The sequence below is a fragment of the Carya illinoinensis genome, chromosome 5, assembly GCF_018687715.1.
Source record: "Carya illinoinensis cultivar Pawnee chromosome 5, C.illinoinensisPawnee_v1, whole genome shotgun sequence".
Classification (NCBI taxonomy): Eukaryota; Viridiplantae; Streptophyta; class Magnoliopsida; order Fagales; family Juglandaceae; genus Carya; species Carya illinoinensis.
The window spans coordinates 39,540,356-39,565,470 of NC_056756.1; the positions used below are offsets into that span (position 1 = coordinate 39,540,356).

The window sequence follows — 25,115 nt, forward strand, 5'->3', positions numbered from 1 at the left end:
TGGCTGGCGTGTTCGCGCGGAGGGCTTGGCAGCGGCGTGGAGTGGTTTCTCCTAACGGTGGACGCACACTGGTTGGGCTTCCGCGATGGTGAGGATGAGTTGCGAGTCTCGGCACGGGAGGAAGCTGCAGCTTGTGGTGGTGTTGTCGTAGGTGTGGTTGGCTATGGCTTCGTCTAGGCTGGGCAGTGGCTATGGGGAGGCCGTGAGGGTGCAATGATGGTTAGAGAGTGGAGTTGCGACGTGGGTGGTTGGCGACGCCGCTGAGGTTGATTTGTTAAGTCATTTAACATTCAAATATAATTTTCCTATTGTGTTTGGGTTGACGGTGGAGGAGATTTCACTGAGAGTTAGTGAAAAAGTGGGAAACGGTGCAGAACGGGGATGAGAGGTGAGAGGAGAAGTGATAAACGAAAAAGGTGGAAAAAGTGAAGAATGAAAGGAGTGCAGCCGAGACGTCAAATTCATCTTCCCGCTTCAGATAAAACGCACCGTTTCATTAATGTCCACGTCAGCCTGGTGCGCGAATCCGTCCGCAAGTGGCCTGCAACAAGAGTTTTCCTTTAGATAAAGATAGAAGGGTTTAGATAAAGATAGGTTTGAACTATTGTCTTCGCTACTTTTTTTTCCAAATAATTGACATTACGTTACATGCAAATTGCATTGACTCGGATCAATCTGGCCCCTTTTAGACGCTGTATTCTACCTTCTTCTTCTTCTTTTTTTTTTTTTTTTTTATTATTATTTTTTGATTTTATTTTATTTTATTTATTTATTTATTTATTTTTATTTTGTGTTTTGAAAGATGGTTACATGTTGGTGCATGTGAATTAATGAGATTAGCAATTCAAGAAAGTGTCCACATGCAATTATTTTCAAGTAATTAAATTAGGGAAGAAATATGAATACAAAAAATAGTTGGATGAAACATTAAGCACTTAATTGAGGGAAGAAAAATGACAGATTAATTAATTCAGTATAATGGAATTTCTAGCTAATAATTATTATATGCAAATCATTTTATAGGGATTCTTAATTTAATATTTTCTGGATCATGAATAAAGAATCGGATTCTCAATTGCTTGTATTTACCTTTTTATTCGCGGATCGATGCGAAATGATCAATTGGATCCGATTGAAGAAGTTTGATTCAAGAAAGTGTCCGACAATTATTTTCAAGTAATTATATTTTATAATTAGTTAATGCTCGAGACTTGAATACCAGTGAAAAATATATCGAGCTGTGTATCAGTCGATCTAAAGAGTATCCCCACCGCGATCGAGGGAAGAAAGATTAATTTAGGTTTGAAGTTTGTAAAAGTTGTAACTTATGTTTGTAAAAGTTATGTTTTGAAGTTTGTAAAGGTAATTATATTTTCAATATAACTTATGTTTTGAAGCTTGTAAAAGTTGTATTGATTTTTTTTTTTTTTTTTAAGTTTGTAAAAGTTGTATTGATATAGGTGTTTTGATAATGATTGATAATGATTAGATGAAAATGTTAAAATTTTAAAAGCCAAAAATGTTGTCTTTGAAAGATACTTGAGAATGAAATTATAAAAAATTTTAAAAATTGTCTCCAAACGTCCCTTAAGTAGTTATGAGACTGGAACTTATGGAGTCCATTCACCAATTTGGTTTTACTTGCCGATTTGGTTCCATGGCGATCCCTAAGGTGATGGGAAGTGATGCATCCGCCGAGGACAAGGATGCATCCCAATAAAAGCCACCGATTTCGTATTTTTATACTTAATTGTTAATGAAATATTTTTAAATGAGTTTGCCCTAAGCTTTTTATGGACAATAGAGTGTTTCTACAAAAGTAATGGAAAGGGAAAATATATATAAAATAAAATGACTAATTTTCTTAAAAGAAAAGGACTAAAATTAAAATAGAACACAGAAACTTAAAAAAAATTAAAAGTAAAACCAATTTATTAATAACATAAATTGTTTAAGTAACTACATTAATTAAAATAAAAACTAAAATGCAGTTTTTTTTCTTTTTCTTTTTCTTTTGCCAAGAAATAAAGTGTTTGAACTTGAATGACCGAAATTTATGGTACTTATCGTCCTGACTCCAAGCATGGTTGATAACTTGATGGGGGTACCACGTTGAATGGATAACGTTTGAAATAGATATTAAAGTTTGAAATAGACATGAATCTGAATGTGTCCCCTAATATTTATTTCAAGAAAATAATTGAGCTCATGAAATTGACTCGGTCTAACCGATTAAATTTGAGTGAATAATTAGGAGACCCATCTTTTCCATCCCTCAACGACTCTACACAATGTATACATATTGGTGCATGTGAATGCATGAGTGGGAATTTGGAACAAAAAAATAAATATATATTGGACCTAAAGAAGTTACATTCATTACCACAAATTTTGCATAACCATCATCGACTATTAAACCATATTTTCGGGAATTATCTCTTCACTTTATCTGTTATCTTAATTATTGATTTTGATATAAAAGTAATTTGCAGCTGATCATGACATCAATATGAATACCATTTATTTCAAATAATTGACCTTATGTTACACGCAATTTGACTTGATTTAGTACCCTTATTACTAAAAGAGGAAAGAAAGAAAATAAAAAAGAATAAAAAGAAAAGTTCAGCCATTTTTTATTTAGTGGTTTGTTAGCCATCATGTACTCATGTAGGTCCTAGCTAGGAATTCAAGATGGAAATTCTCAACTATTGGTCACACCCGGTTTGTAGGCCCCATGCGGGTTTGAAAACAAATTTAGACGTTCATTATACGTAAAACTAGTATAAAAATAAATCGAGTAGTTCTCTTTGGGATATCAAAACCCATATAAGTTGCATTATTGATACAACATCTCTTATCATTGTTCCAAATAGAGAGTAAAACAATGAGAGGTTGTTATCTCCCATTTTTGCTTCTACTACTTGGACTCTTATCATGTAATGCAACAAAACTCGGATTTAGTTTCGATTTGCATACTGATTCCAAAGTCAGATGCATAGAAAAAGAACGACAAGCACTCCTCCAATTCAAACAACACCTTGTTGATCCTAACCATTGGCTGTCTTCTTGGGACAGTGGTGAAGATTGTTGCAAGTGGGAAGGAATTAATTGCAGCAACAAAACAGGTCATGTTGTTCAACTTGATCTCCGGTCAGATTGGTCGTATGCTGAACGTTCAACTAAATATTTAGAAGGTGAGATAAGCATTTCATTACTTGGATTGCAGTATTTGACTTACTTGGACTTAAGTTTCAATAACTTTTTCGGGAAACCGTTCCCCAACTTCATTGGTTCACTCACTAGATTACGATATCTCAATCTTTCATATACCAGTATAGCTGGAACCATTCCACAACAATTAGCAAACCTCTCGAGATTGACTTCTCTTGATCTCAAATGGAATGATGATCTGACAGAAGTATATAATCTTGATTGGTTAATTCATCTTTCATCCTTAAAATTCTTGGACATGCATGCAGTCAACCTCAGCCTGGTAGTCAATTGGCCTGACAAGGTTATGATGCTCCCTTCTTTGAAACACTTGAGTCTAAGTCGGTGCAGTCTCTCCACAACGACTCCTCAGTTGCTTTCCGTCACTGCTAATTCATCATCACAACTTTCACTTTTAGATCTCTCTGGCAATTATCTCAACTGCTCTATATTTCTTTGGTTGTTCAACTCCACTACAAGCCTTGTCGATCTGTACCTTGGAGATAACGAGTTACAATGCTCCATTCCAGATGCCTTTGGTAGTCTAAATTCTCTTAAAACACTATATCTCGGAGGAAATAAGCTTGTTGGCGGCATTCCAAAATCTTTTTGGAATTTATGCTCCTTAGGTTCATTGTATCTTTCGCATAACAATCTTGGTGGAAATCTTTCTGAATTTATGAGTAATGCGTCGGGTTGCTTAATGGACTCCTTGCAAAATCTTCAAATAAGCAACAATAGATTCACAGGGCCATTGCCTGAGAGTATTGGAAGCTTATCCAATCTTCATATGTTGGATGTTTCTAAGAATTCCCTTGCTGGCCTAATCTCTGATGCCCATTTTTCAAATCTCAGCAAACTGAAAGAGTTATATTTAGGCTCAAATTCTTTGATTTTGAGCTTCAGCAACGATTGGGTTCCCCCATTCCAACTGGATGCTATTAATTTGAGCTCTTGCAGATTGGGATCAGCTTTTCCGAAGTGGCTTCAAACTCAAAGGAATTATTTTATGCTTGATATTTCCAATGCTGAAATTTCTGACATTATCCCTGCTTGGTTTTGGGACTTCTCTCCCAGGTTATCTTTTTTAAATATGAATAACAATGAGTTGCATGGGAACCTAGCAAACTTGTCATCATCTAGACTTCATGAGTTTGCTATTATAGATCTAAGCACCAATCGTCTTGACGGTTTAATACCACATTTTGATGGTCTAGTGAATGTGTCATCACTAGACCTATCGAACAATAGGTTTTCTGGACCGGTTTCCTTCCTATGTGAACTCAATAGTTCAACATTATTGGAGTCTTTAAACCTCTCAAACAATACACTGTCTGGAGGGCTTCCAGATTGCTGGACGTATATTTCTGGTTTGGTTGTTCTTAATTTGGCCAACAACAATTTCTCTGGGAATATACCAGACTCAATGGGCTCCCTAGTCTCGATTCAACTTTTGCATTTAAGCAACAATGGATTTGTTGGAAAGATTCCAACATCCCTTCAAAACTGTAGCCAGTTAATAATCATTGACTTGGGAGCAAATAACTTTTCTGGAATGGTACCTCCATGGATTGGTGATAGTTTACCCAATTTGGTTATTCTTGGCCTACGATCTAATCAGTTTGTTGGAAGTTTGCCTTTAAATCTATGTCATCTACAATATATTCAGATCTTGGACCTTTCTTTGAACAAGATCAAGGGAGCTATTCCAGAATGTATATACAATTTGACTGCAATGTATACTACAATGGATATAATGTCTGGTGCCATGTTTAGGTATAATACAAGCATATCTTATATGGACTATGCATCCTTGGTATGGAAAGGAAGAGAGTTTATGTTTCAAAGTTCCTTGGGACTTCTAAAGATAATTGATCTTTCAAATAACAAATTACATGGAGTGATTCCAGAAGGAATTACTAATCTTACAGCACTGGTTGCCTTGAATTTATCCAGAAACAATTTATCTGGATTTATCACTCCGAAGATCGGTTTGTTGAGAAATTTGCAGTCTCTTGATTTATCTAGAAACCAACTTTACGGTGAAATCCCAATGAGCATTTCCATCTTAAGTTTTCTCAGCCAATTGGACTTGTCCGCCAACAACTTATCAGGCAAAATCCCAACAGGAACTCAAATACAAAGCTTTGATGCTTCTGCATTTTCAGAAAATCCTAAACTATGTGGCTCTCCACTTCCAAAGAAGTGCATAGAAGATCCTCATCCAATTTACAATAACACTCGAGGCCACGAGAATCAGAATGATAGATTTATAACTAAAGGATTTTATATTGCTGCATTTCTCGGATTTATTGGAGGATTTTGGGGAGTGTGTATCACTTCATTGCTAAACATACGGTATATAATGAAGCGTCTCACTTCCAATGCTCGAATGATGTGACAGTACGTGGCAGAAGCTCTATGCATGCTCACTTCGTAAAGTTAAATTTTAAGGTAAAAGTCTTCTACATATTCATAAATTAGTAAAATCCTTCGCCACATATAGTAGGAATATATATATATATATATATATATATATATATATGTATATATATATTTTCTATGGCAGTATATTATAGTATGAATATTATATCATTCTTAGCAAGTCTTTAAAAGTCTTCAACTTGTATCCCTTTAATTATCTGTTAAAAATCTTTGCAACATTAGATTGTATAGAAAATATTAATTTTTACATATTCTTATGTTGAATTTAGCTTTAGTAAGTCGGTTCATGATCAGGTACATAATATATTTAAAGAATATGTTGAATTTGGCTTTAGTAAGTCGGTTCATGAAAAGGTACATAGTATATTTAATGGTTCATCTTTTATGCAAAATTATTTTAATCCCCTCTTCTTATTTGTCCCTTTTGTTCAAAATGAGTAGGTTTTCTAACAAGCTGTGTGGATGCTTACGTGTAACTAATTTTAATTTGTAGTTTAATTTTTTTAATATAATTTTGAATAATGTTGTTTAGTATTCAAAACTAATATTTGTTCCTTTTGCGGGGATCCAGCTAGCAGGAGACAGCCACATCATTTCAATAAGCTAGTCATGATACTATATATAGTGGATCAGTTCTACTTCGTTTTGTTGAGTATATTGTATGTATCAAAAGACAATCATTGTATCTTAGACTAGTTATTTCTAAGTATTTTTCAATGGATGTAATTTTAAATTTAATCTGCAAACTAGCACTTTATATACATATATATATATATATATATATATACTATAATATATTGATCAATCCTGCATGGTAGTTATGATTTGACACTTTGATTATAAAAAACTATGTGGATTTTGTCAACATTAAATATATATATATATATAACTTAATAATATATATGAACTATATATATGACAAAATAAAATTGTTTATCAAGTATGCATCTCAAAATAAAGGAATATACACATCCATTATAATAATATACCTGAAGAAAATGACCTCAAGTACATATATATATATTTTTAATGAAACATTGTTCATTCATTCATAAATAGACATTACAACTCTGGCTTGAGAAATACAAGCCAACTTCTAATTTTTCAAGCTCCCCAACACCCGAGTATATTTGTTGAGCAAAAATATACTACATGAGTAATACTATAAAATACTTATTATGCGTTTATCATATAGATTATAATTCTCTTCATGTGATACATAAATCGATTCAGGGAGGAAAAATCAATCTCAAAGAGCAACCGACGAGAAAGTTCAACCAAAACTTTTAAATTCAATAAAAATTTATGTACTTTAAATTAAACAAATCATCTAAGGACAGAAGGGTCATTATGATCCAACAACACAGTACCCAGCAGATGTGGTAGTTCCCAGTTTCAGTCCATCCACAAAATTTTCTGATGAAAGGCTGGTGATAGACCTACAGCCAAATTACAAATCGGTAGTCAATTGCCAATGAATTCTTAACTCAAATGACGCCTTCTCAAGTAAGAAAAAGGTGGAGGGTGAAATTACGGTTCAAGACCTAAGATTCCCAACAAGAAAGAAAACAAAAACAGCAGAAAGAAAAATATTTCATTCATTAAAACTTCACAATTGAACATTCTCTTGTTCATCTACCCAATATAAGGCCTAGGGTCAGGCAAAGAAGCTATGATAGGAAGTACGACTAAGTACTGATAGACTCCACCGATTCTTTACAAGCTTTCTCCCTACTTCAATCTTCTTCATGTCACTTGAAGATTATCACTTCAATGGCTAACCATAATGAATGCGCAAATAAGATGCAAACAATGAAATGTTTTGATCCTTGCATTCTTTGACAGAGCAGATGACATACCAGATGAGAATTACCTTTCATATCACAAGAATTTGCAGATGAAAAAAGCCAGTCCACATCAAGCAAATTTGAGTAGGTACATGCATCACCATGGTCATCATAACAAAGGTTACCACTTTCAGGTCTTTGGTCCTCTAGCATAGCATATCTCTAAAGAGCTGCCTGCGAGACATTGAAGGAGTAAACCTACAAAAGACAATCAACATTTACTGGATGAGTAGCAGATGAAGGCCAAAGTCCCAAAATAATCATTATAGCACTTTCACAACTCGAGAATTTAACAATTTAACAAATGGGACTTAAAGAACCAAAACCTCCACTCAAGTGATATTAATTCAACTATTTGGCCCCGATTCTTTGGTTTCTCAAATTTTCCAAATCCCAATGCAGCAAAAAACATATAAAAAAAATTAAAATTAAAATTTTGTCGTCTTTCCATTTTATCAGACCGGTACCAGTCAATTTATAACTGCAGCGATTAGTGATGCTGAACTACAAGATACATGTACCAATATACCATCAGACTTAAATTGCTGTTTTCAAGTATAATTGTAAATTCTAATCTTTCCTTTCAACATAATCCCGATTCTATCTAAGCAAAAACCCTTTTTAATCTTTTGAAGACATGCAAGAGTCACAAGCAACTGAGCATACCTTTTTAAACTTGTTAAAGTGATCGAGGTTGCCTGACTTGTGCTTGCTCTCGTAGGATATCAATTCTATTTTGGAGGTCTTTGATAAGAGGAAAATGAGGAAACGGGAATTGAAGAGGAAGAGTATTCTAGAATCTCGTATTAAAAGTGAACTGTACACCGAAATATAAATCAGAGTAAAAATAACTAGAGTACATGCTAAGTCTACTGTGCGCGTGATTACATGTGATTAAAATGTAAAATAAATTTATACAATATCTGTAATAGCCCCCTCGAAATGGAATGTACAAATTAAGGACACCCAGCTTGCTGAGAGATACACGAAAGCTATCAGAAGCTAAAGGGTTAGTTAAAAAATCTGCTAACTGATGTTCAGAAGAAACATGATTAGTTAAAACTTTACCATTTTGAATGAATCATATCTCTAACTAAATGACAATCTATTTCAATATGCTTAGTTCTTTCATGAAAAAATGGATTAGTAGCAATATGGATGGTTGCTTGACTATCACAATAAAGAACAGATGGAGAAGGAAATGAGATGCCAAAATCAGGAAAAAGAGAAATAAGCCATTTGATTTCACAACATGTGGAAGCCATAGAACGGTACTCTGCTTCAGCAGAGGATCTGGAGACAGTAACTTGCTTCTTGGACTTCCATGAAATTAATAAATCACTAAGGAAAAGGCATAATCCAGTAACTGATCTTCTAGAATCAGGACAGGTGGCCCAATCAAAATCACAAAATCCTCAAAGTTGTAAGGAAGAGTTGCTGGGGAAGAACAATCCTTGGCCTACAGTAGCTTTGATGTATCTGATCACTTCAACAACTGCATCATAGTGAGACTATCGAGGATGATCCAAAAACTAACTCAAAGTAGTAACAAAAAAGACAAGTCAAGTCGTGTAAGTGTCAAATAAAGAAGACGACCAATTAATCTTCTGTAAGAGGCTCGATCATCAATTAAAGGAAAGATTCTGTTTTGGAAAGTCTTAAGTTTTGATCCATTGGACGGCTAGCAGGTTTAGCAGCCAATATACTAGAATCAGAAATTATTTCAAGAGCATGCTTCCTTTGAGAAAGAGAAATATCCTTAGCAGATCTTGCAACTTCCAATCCCAAAAAATACCTCAAAACACTAAGATCTTTCAGCTTGAAATGAAGACTTGAAATACCTTTAGGATCAATAACAGTTTGTGAATGATTGGAAGCTATAACAATATCATCCACATATACCAGTAGTGCCACAAAAGAGTCACCAGAACATTTAGCAAACAAGGAATAATCAGAATTTGACTGAGTAAATCCATAAGCAACCAAAGCGAAAGAAACTTTAGAAAACCATTGACGAGAGGCTTATTTCAAACCATATAGAGACTTGAGCAGCTTACACACCCAAGGATCTCCAGGTTTAGAAAAACCAGGAGGAAGTTTCATGTATACTTCTTCATCCAAATTACCATGAAGAAAAGCATTATTAACATCCAATTGGTGCAACTCCCAATTGTGTATAGCAGCTAATAAAAGGAAGCAATGAACAGTGGTTAGCTCAGCAACAAGAGAAAAAGTATCAAAGTAATCAATTCCCTTACTCTGAGTATACCCTTTTGCAACCAACTGAGCCTTATGCCTTTCAAGAGTGCCATCAGATTTCAACTTGAACTTGTAAACCCATCTACAACTAATAGGCTGCTTGCCAGGAGGTAAGTCAGTTAGGATCCAAGTTTTATAAGCTTCAAGAGCATTGATTTCATCTGCCATTGCATTTCTCCAATGGGGATATTTAATAGCTTGATGAAAGAATTTGGGTTCATAAAGGGATATTTATAGGAGGAAGAGAATTTAGAATATGACAAATATGAAGAAATAGAATAAGGAGTACCTGAAGCGAAAGAACCATCAACCAGAGAAGAACTAGTAACTTTATTAATTGAGATCAAGGAACAATGATAGTCCTGTAAGTAATCAGGTAGTCTTCTATTTCTTGTGGACTTTTGAATAAAATTTTGTGGTGGTGAATTCTGAGAAGTATTAGATTGAATGGGTGGAGAATGATTTGAAGAAGGAGAAATAGAAGCATCTGAAAGAGAAACTGGTAGAACCAGATTTGTGCATGAGGGAGAATTCTGTGTTTCAGGAATGAGGTGATGATAAGGTGAATCTGGTTTGAAAGGAAAAAGATGTTCATGAAATATGAGATCTCTAGAAATGATGATCTTATGAGTGAAGATTATACAATTTATATCCTTTTATACCAGCAGGATATCCCAAAAATACACAAACTTGAGCCCGAGCAGAGAACTTGGTAGAAGAAGAAATACCAAGTGAAGATGCATAACAAAGACAACAAAAACAGATGTTTTTACTGAGGTTTAACAGAAAAAAGTACTTCGTATGGAGATTTTTGTGTAAAATAGGCATGGGAATGCTTTTTATAAGATAAACAGTAGTGAGAACACAATCACTCCAAAACTGTAAAGAAATATTTGATTGAAAATGAAGATATCTAGCAACATTAAGAATATGCTAATGTTTTCTTTCAACGATAGCATTTTGCTAAGGAGTGTAAACAAAACTGTGTTGGTGTACAACTCCTTTGCTAGAAAAAAAAAAAAGATTTCATTTCAAATTCTAAAGCATTATCAATTCGAATAGTTTTGATTTTACAATTAAACTGAGTTTCCTCAAAGGCAAAAAAGGATTGTAGATATGAACGTGTCTCAGACTTCGATTTGAGCAAATATATTCAAGTACATCGACTGTAATCATCTACTATAGTGAGAAAAAAAAAATATAAAACCATCATATGAAGTAATTGAAAAAGGCCCCCAAACATCACAATGAATGAGTTCAAATATAGAACTAGAGGTTGATGAACTTAATGGAAAAGGAAGTCTTTTCTGTGTAGCAAGTGGACAAACATCACAATGACTATTATTTGGAACTGTAAAGCAGGAAATATCAGAGGACAAATTATTGAATCTAGAATCAGAAATATGTCCAAGGCGACAGTGCCAAATATGATAACTGTTTTTGACAAAATTACAATGGGAAAAAGTATTTGAATTACAAGAAATATAGGTGCCTGGAACTTGCAGTAAGTGATATAAACCTTGAGAAAGTTTAGCTACTCCAATTGTCCTCCAATTGAAGAGGTCCTGAATATAACAAAAGCCATGTAAGAATAAAAGAAAACAAGAAAACTGGGAAATTAACTTGCTAACTGAAATGAGATTGAATGTAAATGTGGGAACATATAGCACATCAGTTAGAATTAGAGAATCAGAAAGTCTAACCATACCCATATGTGTAGCTTGAATACAAGAACCATTACGCAATTTCACAGATTTATTGACGGGTTGGTAATGAAGTAAAAAGAGAAAATGAACCAATCATATGGTCAGTGGCTCCAGAACCAAGAATCCAAGACTGTTGATGAAATGCAATTGTATCAACAGTTGATAAACTGAAAGGCTGATATGAATTAGTAATGGAAATACCGGAAAAAAGGTTGTGCAACCGAGGGTAAAGATACAGGTATAAAAGTGGATGAAACTGTAATTACTTGATTCACAGAAAAAGGATTAGTTTGACTAGTTTGAAGAAATGTAAGGAGCTGTTGACATTGCTCTTGAGAAAATGGGAAATTTGAAACCATAACTGAATCTGAATTAGATTGTTAACAGTGGCCTGATTGGCATTAGGGTTTCTGATCCTTGCCTTGTATCCAGGTGGATACCCATGGATCTTATAGCATTTATCAATCATATGGCTCGATAGACCACAATGAGTACACTAAGGCCGTTCCTTATGATTTACAAGTTGTTTGCCATTTCGGGTTCCAACAGAATCTTTCATATTCTAGAATCACAATTAGTCAACATAGCAACAACATCATTAGAACATAAAGAATTAGAAACAATCTCTCTCTATTTTTCTTCTTGAAGAATTAAGAGAAAACACCTTATTAATAGGGGGAAAAGGGTCAGAAAGTAGAATCTAACTTTGTAAAGGAGCATAAGACTCATGAAGCCCCATTAAGAACTGCAGGACATAGTCCTCTTGCTGGTATTCAACAATCCGTTTGATAGCTCCACAAGAACAAGGAGGCAGGGGTCGAAAATGAATCATTTCTTCTCATAAACTTTTCAAACGAGTAAAGTATGAACTTACAGAGGTGGTTTCTTGAAACAAAGATGCAATGGCTTTCCGGATCTAGAAAATACGAGGATGATTGCTTTGAGCAAATCGCTCCTTTAAATCATTCCTCATCTCTTCCGCAGAGTCCATGTAAATGATAGAGGATGTGATTTCTTTCAATAAAGCATTGAGTAACCAAGAAAGAACAACAATATTATGATGAATCCAAGCATGATACATCGGATCATTCTCATCAGGCAACGTCAAAGCACCATTAACAAAACAGAGTTTGTTTTTTGTGATGAGGCCATAGACATTGACCAATTCCATGTGAGATAGTTATCACCATTCAGTGGTTGGGAGACGAGCATGGCTCCCAGACGATCACCACTTTGAAGAAAATATGGATTCAAGTAATCAACAGAAGAATGAGAAAGGAGCACAGAAGAAGAAGATGATTCATCTATAGGGATGGGCATGACAGCGCTTTAGTGAGTTAGGGTTAGGGTTTCATCTAATACCATGATAAGAAGAAAATGAGGATGGAAGAGTATTCTAGAATCTTGTATTGAAAGTGAACTGTACCCGGAAATATAAAGCAGGGTAACAATAACTAGAGTACATGCTAAGTCTACTGTGCACTTGATTACATGTGATTAAAATGTAAAATAAATTTACACTATCTGTAATAGTCTTCACGGGCCCTTTCAGGTTTGTATCTTCCACTTTAGTGTGTTTCTTGAAAAATAATATAATGATAAGTTATATTGCAAATCCTAATTAGCTCAAAAAAATAAAATAAAAAATCTAAACCTCAATCAAGCAAATTAATAAAAAACCCATTAAGTTTTTCTAAGCAAACAAATGAAACACTAGTTATGATAAACAGATACAGAAAAAAAGGCACGAAGTTGAAATTACCACCATCTTTGAGCCAATTGGAGTAATATTCTCCTTCTGAAAACAAAAATCACAAATCATCAAATCCATGGACAAAACAATACATAAATTCAAAAACGTGGGGAGAGAGAGAGAGAGAGAGAGAGAGAGAGAGAGAGAGAGAGAGAGAGAGAGAGAGAGAGAGAGAGAGAGAGAGTACAGAGGAGAGTGGATCGACACGATGGAGAGAGAGAGAAGGGTTCTGGCTACTGATAGGAAGGAAATACATGAAATCCAGCTGGTCCAAGTCCTCATTATCTCCTACAAACCAATCAAAATGTCTCTCATGTTTATTTTCTTTCACATGTACCCCCATCACCCACACCAACCATCCACCCACCCACCTATCTATATCCCCAAGCCCTCTCTTTTTTTCTTTCATTTTTTAATATATATATATATATATATATAGAAATCTAAGGCACATAATATTTATAATAATAATAAATAGTAAATACCCACTACACATTTAAAAAAAAAAAAAAAAGTTTTCTAGATTGGAGTGGGAGTAGTAGAACGTGCAATTTCAACTAAAAGTCAATCTTCCAGCAGGCGATTGAGATTGGGGTTCTCCCTTTAGACCCCATGCAACAAAAGGTACAACCTCCATAGCGTTATAGCCACTGGTCCAAGTTACTGTCGTCTGCATGAGAGCATAACAATATTTGATGGAAATGTGAGTGCGCATATTCTTAAGCCCAGTACAAGGAATCATACAAAACATTGTTCCATTACATTAGTTGTAGTATCCTATCATTAATTTAGGTAGTTTTGTTAACTATTATTCATGGAAGAAAAGAGATAATGAACTTACTTCATTACAAGGCTTCCCTTGGGAGAAAAGAGGATACAGATGTGCCTTTGGATTCGAATAAGCTATAATAGCGTTTAAGACTGCCAACAATTTTGGTTGGCAATATAATAGAACAAATTAATCAAAATTTGAGGTGTGCTCTGATTACTAAAAGAAAATAAGCAATTTCCCCAGGACAACACAAAACTTCCTATGAGAAAAATATAGTACAATAAGCTTTAAACAAGAAAAATAGAATTGAACACAAATCACTAAAAAGGCAGATAGAAAAGGGCTTACATTTGACAAACTGCCTGACAATAACGCAAATGAGAAATCTGACCATTGATTTATCAATCGAAATTTTAAGATGCTTTCCCCGTCTTTGTATACCCAGCAGAGAAATCTTTGGCAAACTACCCCACATATATGAGTTTCCATTCCAAATCTGCAAAGTTTTCTTGAGTTACAACATGGAAATGGGTAAAAAGGGGACTCAACAGAAAAAAGAAATTCAACTTTGTAGATGCTTCAAGTTACAATTTCTTTCCTCTCTCTTGAAACCTCACAACACACAAAGAACAAATCAGAACTTCATGTACTTTTCAAATACCAAAACAGGTTTTCGTCTCTATGATTCAACACCAAAAAAGCGATATAAAGTTCCTAATCTCAGAAACCCTAGACGAAGCTCAAGAGAAAGAATCACAGCATACGACTCGGAAATGAAGGTTCAATCAAGAATACCATCTTTACGTGGGGCGAAGAACTCGGAGAAGATCTCGAACTGGAAGGGATTAAGGAACGCAGCGGGGTTGTCCAAAACGGTAACGTTGGTGACATTGACAGCACTCATCGTCTCGAATTAGAACCAGACGACTCTGATGCTTTCGGATTAGACTCAATTCTAAGACTGTACTGGATGACCCACATCGAGGAGATTAAGAGACTACAACAGCTTCCGACGGAGAACCTGCAACAGAGAAATAGGCAGACGACATTGGCGAGGAGGAGAAGATGTTGAGTTAAGCGGCGTTGGGTTTTTTTTTTTTTGAAAAAGGGGAGTACCCTTATGCCATTTCATTACAAAAGTGGATAAATCCAAGGGGGAGAGTCCTCCATGGTTACAATGAGTTCGGAAATGGTCAAAGTATTTTTTGCAAGTAAGTGGGCAATTTTGTTGTCATCTCTCCTAACACGAGTGAGGGCGTGTTCGAGGCAAATAAGGGATCTTGTGGGCGAAAATTGTAACATCGCAGCCCCGAAAATGCGACGTGCTACTACGGTTTATCCTACGCTATATAATTTCTTTTAATAAATCATAGTGTAAAAAGAATCTGTGTCAATAACTCAAAAAATAAAAAAATTTAAAATTTACAATTAAAAAAAATAATGGAAAGGGGACCTTTCCTATTTATATCATATCTCAAAGTTCCAAAAATAACCTGTTTATAAAAAACACACTATCATATATCAAAGTTTAAAAAACAATGAGTTTAGCTACAGAGAATCTACTGTAGTGGTGCACACATTGTACTCACTACGTGGTTTTTTTTTTTTATTTTTCCCAACCAAAACGTGCGTTTTGATTCCATTTGAAATTCGGTTTCTGATTTATCCCCATTTGAATTTATCCCGCGAATTCCCTCCTCCCTCGATAACAACTGGCGTGCACTTCCTCTACTTAGAGTCTCTCGGTGACGCCGTCTCTCTCATCAGCGTCACCGAGGGGCATTGCTCCGTCTGCCCATCACCACAACTCCCTGCGAGCTATATTTCAGAGCAAACGAGAATTGAATCGTGCAAAACCCAACCTCCTACGTCGTCGCGAACCTGCGTCGGGGTTCCTCTTCCCAGGGCCACCTCGCGATGGGGTCTCCATGTTCAACGCCACCTCCCAATGCTCCTACGTCTGCTGAGCGCTGCAACTTCCCACGAGTTGATTGAAAGGACCAAACCAGCTACAATTGCCCTAACAACTTTGTTTCACCAATGGTTTGCTGAGCTTCGTAGGTAAATATTTTTCATTTTCCAATCAATACTATTATGTTATTCATTTGTACATCGAGATGGGATGCTTTGTGTTTTTTGATATGGGTATTGTGGCTTAGGGCATAGAGAAAAAAATTGTTCTTTGTGAGCATACGTGGAAGAAACCCATCTGGTTTCAGAGTCTTTATTCTCCTATGCTTTCATTATGCAAATGCTCTATTTGATGGAAAAAAACCCATGTATGACATCTTTCCTTTTGAATATATTGCTGCTTTCAGTATATATATCGTTCTTTTTTTTAGGCAAAAGTTTGATGGCTGGGGCTTCATTTTTTCTTGATGCTCGGAGTTTGTTAGGCAATTTTTTATACTTGTTTGGTAAAGATAGCTTGTTCAGTTGTTTTTATCATTGTTATTAATTTGTTTATTATTGTCAAGAGATCAAATTTGTTTCTGCCTTCCCAAAGTGCTTCTGCCTCTAAATGATGGCAGTAAGAAAAAAATAAACAAAAAGAAAAATATAAGAAGAAATGTGTTGATACAGTAAAATCTTTAATACATTGTCTTCTTCACTTGCCATCTATGTAATGTAAAAATTGTTGTGAGAGTGGGAATCAGTTAGGCCTAGAAGTCTAAACTCCTTAGTTATGTTTGGTATCAGATGTATTACCTCATGATCTATATAAAAGCCTATGTTTAGCTTGGTTTGGTTAAAAATATAAAAATTAAAAAAAAAAATAATAACCCAACACATTCAATATACATCCCCTCTTACTAAATTAGATGGTCCAATTTTTATACTACCTGTGAAGGATTTTCAGGTAGTGTGAACATTAGATCATCTAATTTGCCCGAACAATTTCAATTATTTGATCCAACTGATATGCTTTTAGGCATAACTGGTCATGTTAGATAGATAAGTTGCATAACAAAATGGGTATTGAATTCGATAAGCAACTATGGAGTCTGAGGTAACAAAATCATCACTATTGCCTTTATTTCATTCCTTTTGCAAACTTGGGACTTCCATGTGTTTGCTTATAACCCCATAATCACTTTCTACATTCTGGTTTTTATCTTTGAGGGACAAACTCTTAAGGTATCAAATGAATGGTCAGCTGTGAAATCCACCTGTTTGCTTCAAAAACGTTTATCATATTGTTGCATGATAATGGTCTCTATCAAAGTCATGCACCATGCTTGCTCATCATCAAATGCCTTCTGCATAAACTGGCCACTCCATCCTTGACAACACTACAAGAAATGTGATCCTGCCATAAAAAAACTAAAAACTTCTATTGAACCACTGAGACTTGCACAAAGAAACCCAAGTACTTTGAGACTCTCCTTCCGCTCAATTTTAGAGCTCAGAATTTGAAGTTCCAAGAGAAACCAAGAAAACACAATCCTCATCTACTTCTTCAAATTCATATACTATGGACTAACCCTAGTTCTTTGAATAACATATTCACATAGAACCAGCTAGAAGCACAAACAAAAAGCTATACTAGAGAACATAACAAAGATATGGCTTGAGAATACAAAACAACTAGTATCTCGTGATCATCCATGGGGGTGATGCAAAAAGTCATTTTTCTTGTAGTGATATATATTTATATATATGATGATATTGATGAGCTTGAAAATGTTGATTCAGTTCATGTGCAATCTAAATTATCTTAAATAATTTTTTTTGTTTTGTTTTGTTTTTGTTTCTCAAAACATTTATGGTGTCTGGTTGTTGTTTCATGATGTGGATGTGGAATGTGTTGATGCTATTCTACATAATATTCTCTAACCAACTGATGCTTGAATATATTGATGACACAGAGCATTAGATACATATCCAACAAAACAGATTGGACAACTCAGTTTTTTTTTTTTAAATATTTTATTTTGTTCACCAAAAATTATTCATTCCTTTTATAAATCCATCCAAATGACGAATTGAGATTAATGAAACTAGAGTAAAGTTAGTCCATGCAACACTATTAATGAAACTAGAGTAAAGTTAATCTTTTCTAAATTATTATTATTGTTTTTTTATTTCTATATCAAAGAAAATAGCCCGTCTTAAAATCTGTCCATATGTACACATATAGAAAACTCTTGAACGGTGGAAAATAAAGTCATGTCATGTACATAATTTACCATGTTTGGATGTTGAAATCGATCAGTTGAGTTCATTTAGCCTAATCCATATGTGTGGAATCCCAAGTAAGCTACATGAATTAAATTAGAATTAGGATTCATGTGAATTGATGAATTTGACCAGATTGCATAATTTTTTCCAATTTCAAATTCATTTCAATTCACTGTTTACTTTCATATTGTTTTTTAAGCCTCATGTTTGCATTAACTACAGATGCAAAATTTATAATATCAAAATTATCTTATTAATTAATATATGAAGTGCTTAATTAATTAATTAATAATTGACTTTCAAAATGATCTGAGTTTTGTTCTTAATAGGAGCTGATGCTAATTTGAAAAAGGGTCGTGGCCGCACTGCTCTTCATAATGCTTCTAGCAAGGGATGGTTGAAGATGGCTGAAATCTTGATCTCACAAGGGGCTAAGATTAATCTGAAGGACAAGGCTTGTAACTTCACTCAAGAGAATTAACTTAATTTGAATGATCAGTATTTTCAATAGATCATCATGTTGTTCACATTATGTGCAAATGATATGATTACTTTTGGATGCTTACACTGCCTCCAGGAACTTAGAATCGAGCAGCTAGCACCGAGAACTCAGAATTGTGTGAACTTTTAATCGAGGAAGGAGCAGAGGTTGATGCTGTTGATAATTGTAAAATTTATCTTATTAATTAATATATGAAGTACTTAATTAATTAATAATTGTATTTCATTTATTTACAAAGTGCTTATATTTTCAGATTATGCATTACGTATGAGACTTTAATCTTCCTTTTTCTTCTTTTGCCATCATGTTCTTCGTCTATAAAGTCTCAGAAGATATTCGTAGTCTTAGTGTGATGGGGGAAGAGGAAGATGGAATGTCACATAGGCTTTCGACGTCGACTTCACATTCATTAATGACTCCTTCAAATATTGTTTATGGAAATCCAATCATCTACCAAGTGAGTATGCAGGTTGATGTCTTTTATTTTTTAATAAAAGTTGGATGAGGCAAGCTCATGAATAGTATTAATTGCATTATTGCAGCTTTCTTTTGATATAAATATGCCATACCCTCCGACAAGTAATCCGGTGGACTTTAGTCCATTTGATGCTTTATTTTAGGTATTTTTATTTGAATTTTTAAATTTCAGAAATTAACATGTGAATTTTTTTAGAGTCATTCCATTTTGCCGAACAACGTGTATTGTTTAAGTAGATGCCACCTTATATGCCCTACTCTTCGCCGAGTAATCCGGAGGACTTGAGGCAAGAGGCGCCCTCGTTGTTAAGTTTGCTAATTGCTGCAGAATTTGAATAAAATGTGGGCAGTACATCACCGATGACTGATGCACATTTTCATCACTCCAGCAATGGCACTGAAGATGAAATAGATATCGGCCTTGCCTTGCGGAAGGAACGTTCTGTTCTGATAAGGAGGCTGAGACTGAGAGCAAACAACCTCGTTTTGCTATTTCCTTCACGGTTCGGCCCTCCTCACCAGGAGGAATCTTTGATTCATGGCCGGGCACAGATCGATCCAAAGCGAGCAGCAAGCTACGGTTGAAAAGCCAAGCTCCAAAATAAAAGCAGTACGCATGCAGTTGACTCGGGACCCGTTCCAGCATCCATTCATGTCGGGGTTGACCCCCAACCCCGTCAAAAGTAATAAATTTATGTGCGGTGTTGCATGTGGTATAAAAGATCAGATCATCAATCTTCTGGGGTATAACGAAGGTAAGCTTCAAGTCCGGTACCTTGGAGCTATGTTAGAAAAAAAGGGATGCTCTTCAAAAGAATGAAACCTGGGATCTTGTCTTTCCACCACCTGACAAAATCATTGTTGGGTCAAGGTGGGCTTACAAGATCAAATACAAGTAAGATGGTTTTTTTATATAGAGGTACAAACGGCTTGTAGCAAAAGGCTTTTCTCATTAGTAAGAAAGCTTGCCTGGTTGCTCAAGGCTATGAAAAAGAGTATGGTCCATATTATGCCGAGATGTCACGTTCAGTCCAGTTGCTCAAAATGGTACCATTCGCACCCGCTTACATTCAGCACTGGCGTAAGTGACCATTGAACCTTTCTGAGCTAACTTCCCCTGCTAAAACAGGAATGGTGCCTGACTGAATCTTGCATGTAGTGAGATTCTCAGGCGGTATCCAGTAACTCAGTAAGACAAGACGACAATGGTTGTCCGAGTATGAAAAGGATTCAGGAGGGCCCATGACATGAGGCCCGGGGTGACACGACGCTGAGTTGATTCACCTGTTTCCTCAATTCATACTCAGGACATGCAAGGAATCGAGACGGGGAGTGGTGACCCCTGTAAGCTTGAGCCCCCCCTCGAGAGCAGGATACCGGCCGAGATGGAGCTGGAAGCCAACCTATACTTTCCTGGGACTTGCCTTGCCCCAACATCTAAATAAAAGGCAGGCGCCGAAAAGGAACCAGCCCAGCCTCTTCAAGAAAGCTTTGCTTGGTAGGCGCTGCCTATTATAGCTATTTGCTCAAGTATTTTACGATTAAGAAGTTATAGTTTGTGTCATATTGTTTTGATGCTAATCCATCCATATGTGAATAAATGTAGAAATGATCTTTGGTTTAAATGAAGATTTAGAGGGTAACACTATTGTCCAAGATGATGAGGGTAAAGTTGAAGCACCAAGATCCGGGATGGAATTTGAAAGTGTGAAAGAGCTGACAGCCTACTAAAAGCAATATGCAAAGCAAAAGGGTTTTGGTGTACGGACACAGAGAACTAGGAAAGATGATGATGGGAGGCCTATGTATGTGACCGTTGGTTGTGCTCATGGCGGAAAGTACTAACCTAAGAATAGTAATATCTCGAAGCTACAGCCAACAACCAGAACGAATTGTAAAGCGAGAGTAAATGCGACGTTGAGCAAGAATGACAAGTGTGTTTTCATAACTATTGAAAATGTGCACAACCACATAACTGTGAACCCTAAGAAGACAAGACTCTTGCGATCTCAAAAGTTTCTAGATGAATACAGTCAAAGGATCCTGGACCTGAATGATCGAGCCAGTATAAGAATGAACAAAAATTTTTATTCTCTTATCGTTGATGCGGGGGTTTTGAGAATTTAACTTTTCAAGATAAAGATTGTCAAAATTTCATTGACAAGACTAGACATTTAAGGTTGGGTAAAGGAGGTGGCGAAGCACTTAATCAGTATTTCCAAAGAATGAGAGATCAAAATGATGGTTTCGTTTCTAACATGGATGTGGATGATGAGGGAAGGTTACGAAATGTGTTTTGGGCTGATGCTCAGAGTCGAGCGGCCTATGAATACTTTGAAGACGTTGTAACTTTTGATACAATGTACCTAACAAATAGGTACAGGATGCCTTGTGCTTCGTTTGCTGGTATTAATCATCATGGGCAGTCTATATTATTAGGGGTAGGATTGATTTCAACTGAGGACACACATACTTTTGTGTGGTTGTTCCAAATGTGGTTGGATTGCATGAATGGTCGAGTGCACAACGCTATCATAACCGATCAAGATCGGGTAATGAAGAATGTTATTGCCATTGTATTCCCCGAAACTCGTCATAGATATTGTCTATGGCATATCATGCGCAAACTTCTAGAGAAGTTAGGATCTCACGCCAAATTCAATGCGGGGTTGAAGATTAACATTCAAACTACAGTATATGACTCACAGACCACAACAGAATTTGAGGCGAGTTGAGGTGAACTACTTGCGAAGTATGATTTGGTTGGCAATAAATGGCTTCAATCCTTATATAAGGAAATGTCTTTTTAGGTTCCAGCTTACTTGAAAACTGTATTTTGGGCTGGTATGAGTATGACTCAAAGGTTAAAGAGCATGAATGCATTTTTCGACGGGTATGTCCATTCCAGAACCACGTCGAAGGAATTCGTCGACTAATTTGATAATGCTCTTAGAAAGAAGGTCGAGGTAGAGACCACTGTTGACTTCAATTCTATCAACCAAACAATTCCCTGCTTGTCTCACTTCAACATTGAGAAATAATTTCAAAAGTTATATACAAATGCAAAGTTCAAGGAGGTCCAAAAAGAGTTGCTTGGTCTGATGTGTTGTAATTGTTCATTGGTAAGCACACAATGGTGCATTTTAAAATACGATGTGTTAGATGAAATATCTACTGAAGACCACATCATGGCAGTCAATTTCTTAGTTTACTATAACAAGGAGAAGGTAGAGGTAAAATGCACGTGTGCACTATTTGAGACGAGGGGGATTTTATGTAGGCATGCACTTAGAGTTTGTCAATTGAAGAAAATAAATGTGCTTCCATCAGCATATGTCTTGGATTAATGGAGAAATGACTTAAAGAGGAGATACACGTTACTCAAAAGTAGTTACGATAACCAGTAGAACAGATCAGACGCACAGAATTATGAGCTTGTGGTTAAAAGATGTTTGAAATTAGCAACTAAAATGTCCTCAAATAATGAACAAGTTCGTACATTCTTGCGTGTTGTTGATGAGTTTGACTCAAAATATAAAGGTTCAACACTAGAGTCGATATGCAAACAAACAAAGGCCAAACCAAATGTGGACTTGGGTAAAGGAAAGAACTAGATATTAACCCCCAATGTGGTCTGAGGGAAAGGTAGACCCCCAAGTAAGAAAAAGGTTCCACCTGTAGAAAAGATGGCAACAAAGAGAAAGAAACTGGTAATAATTCCCTGAATTTGTATGAATTTCAATAGTTAGTATTATGATTCTAATATATGTATTTCTTGTTTTGGAACTCATACTTACAAGAAAATATTGGTAGATGAAACAGAATTGGGCGACAACCCAGGATTTGAACAGCACACATTTGATGATGGTGTTGTTTCGACACAAAACAACATTCTTACACAATCAAGTCCACAAGGAAATGAGGTTAACTATCTTTTTAATAATTCAATACCATGTATGACATCATGATTTAAATAATTTGGTTAAAGACCAAGCGTGCTTCTATCCTTGTTTTAATTATAGTTATTTTCTTTCAGATGTGTGACCATATTAATGCACACTTGTAACTCCATGGTGATGAGAAGTATATATTTTTTGAAGCCACTTGGAGAGCGTTTTGGTGTAGTTTGTGGATGTGGGGGTGGGGGTAAATTTTTTGAAGCCACATGGTTGGTGTTTACTTTTCATACCTCTTCAATATTATATGTTGTAGTTGTGGAGATGCATAAGGTTTAGTTTTTGTACTATTGGTGAGGTGTATTTTGTGGATGGCTGTAAATTTGTTGGACCGCTTGGAGAGGGTATGGAGATATGCTACAAGCTTTGATCAGTAAGCTTAAGGTCTCTTTCGGTTCCTGGCCATCTTGGTCAGCTCTCTCTATTTAAACTTGATTTATATGGATAAGGTTAAGTGTGTCTTTTAATTATATAAGTTTTAAGAGAAGTTGCTGATTTACTTAAAGTTGGTGTTTTACTCTAAAGAGAAGTGTATTTTGTGGACTTCAATGGTGTAGTAGGTGGAATGAGTATTGTCCAAGTCATCATGAGGTCAAAATGCTCTTAGTTGACATGAAAGAGTTTTGATGAGCAAGAATGGAAGGTGACACTATTAGGGGAAGATGTAAGGGTTCTGAAGAGGAATGTTAGTTTGCACTTATTTCAACCTTATAACTTTCTGTCATGAGCCATGTACAAATATTAAATTGTTTCATTCATTTGTTCTCTAAATTTTTCATAATAGATGGGAAAACTTTTTCAATTTAAACATGACCCTACAATGTTTATGAGATATTTTTATATTTTTTTTTACTTTCTTCTTTTGGCTACTTAGAGAAATAATGGATATTGTGGTAAATTAGCGATTATTTGTAATGTGGGCAATTTTTCAAAACAAGACATGCTTGGTTGTATATAGTTTTTAATGTGTACAGTAGAATTGGATTGCCATTTTCATGGAAATATCTGAATGATTAAGCTTCTTGATTGAACCTCACGATTTAATATTTCTAATAGTGTAATATTGCTTTGTCAGGATTTGATTAGCCTACTTGAACACCAAGATTGGAGGGTGGGAGGGTTTTCACCATTGTACTCATAAATAGGAGTTGTTTAAAAAGCACATTGATAACGAGGAAGGTGCTACTGAAAGGCTCCGAGATGGCGATGGTTTTATAGTATAGGAACAACAAGTTGTGTATGGTTTATAATTGAGTGAACATATTTGTGTAAATATGTCTGAAGATATGTAAAGAAAATGCAGGAAAGAAAGTTTGCTCAGTTATTGCCATTATATCATTTTGCATGATCACTCTATTGGTTTGGACAAGTAGCAATTTGTTGGAATTTTAGTGAAAATGGGAAGCAAGACAAATCTTGGTTGATGAGTAAGCCAAAGGCATTTAAATTTCATAATATGCAAGACCCTCATCATGAATCATGCTGATTTAACTAATGGATTTTAATTAATTTTATAAATTAATCTCTAAAATCAGAAGCTAAATAAATAATAAAAGATCATAAATCAAGATGAAGTACCTAGCTTTACTTTTAGGTAACATAAGTGAGGGACAAAATTTGACAGGTTCTTCAATTTTTGTTTGTTACAAATTTGCACAATCATAGCAAAAACAAAACAATCCAAACATCTATAGAATAGGCATCTCAAATAATAAGTGAAAACATAGAAAAAATATACACTAGACTGCTTTCATTATAGATTAAATGATCATAGTTGATCAACTAATAAGACTTGGCTAAAGTCGATTGAAGTGCAAAACCGATTTTCATTACACAGGTTGCTTTAGCAACATATAAGTTACATGGTTTTCATCAAAACATGGTCTTAACTAGCCAACTATTCAAAAACCATCTAATCCATATAAAACATGATGTTTACATGGAATTTATCCAAACCAAGCAAACACTACTACAAACGTGATAACCCAGTACAAAAACAACAA

The 25,115-nt window shown here is 35.3% G+C and overlaps 1 protein-coding gene and 2 long non-coding RNA genes across 5 annotated transcripts; 2 read left to right on the top strand and 1 right to left on the bottom strand.

The window, feature by feature from the left end:
• The first annotated feature begins 2,807 nt into the window (after positions 1-2,807).
• LOC122309974 (receptor-like protein EIX1) lies at positions 2,808-6,404 on the top strand. 2 transcript variants are annotated; one of them, XR_006242581.1, is made up of 2 exons: positions 2,808-5,667; positions 6,230-6,404. XR_006242581.1 is itself a non-coding variant. In XM_043123821.1 (2 exons), exon 1 carries the CDS (start codon positions 2,888-2,890, stop codon positions 5,612-5,614), a length of 2,727 nt encoding a protein of 908 aa, XP_042979755.1. In that variant the 5' UTR covers positions 2,808-2,887; the 3' UTR covers positions 5,615-5,658; positions 6,228-6,404. The 2 variants fall into 2 exon arrangements, 1 of the variants encoding a protein (XP_042979755.1); XM_043123821.1 differs by having other exon boundaries at positions 2,808-5,658; positions 6,228-6,404.
• Positions 6,405-6,818: 414 nt separating this feature from the next.
• Positions 6,819-15,242, bottom strand: LOC122309975. Of its 2 annotated transcripts, XR_006242583.1 has the most exons (6): positions 14,791-15,242; positions 14,344-14,491; positions 13,411-13,511; positions 8,172-13,268; positions 7,532-7,703; positions 6,819-7,097 (listed from the first exon to the last, which is right to left on the bottom strand). It is a non-coding gene; the product is annotated as an uncharacterized LOC122309975 (long non-coding RNA). The 2 variants fall into 2 exon arrangements; XR_006242582.1 differs by having other exon boundaries at positions 7,532-13,268.
• A 7,554-nt stretch (positions 15,243-22,796) lies between these two features.
• Positions 22,797-24,513, top strand: LOC122311868. The gene is made up of 4 exons (XR_006242893.1): positions 22,797-22,866; positions 22,970-23,079; positions 23,193-23,496; positions 23,670-24,513. It is a non-coding gene; the product is annotated as an uncharacterized LOC122311868 (long non-coding RNA).
• Positions 24,514-25,115: the final 602 nt, after the last annotated feature.

Bases quoted from the DNA above. Each gene is read 5' to 3' on its own strand.
- LOC122309974 (XM_043123821.1), top strand. From the start codon at position 2,888: ATGAGAGGTTGTTATCTCCCATTTTTGCTTCTACTACTTGGACTCTTA.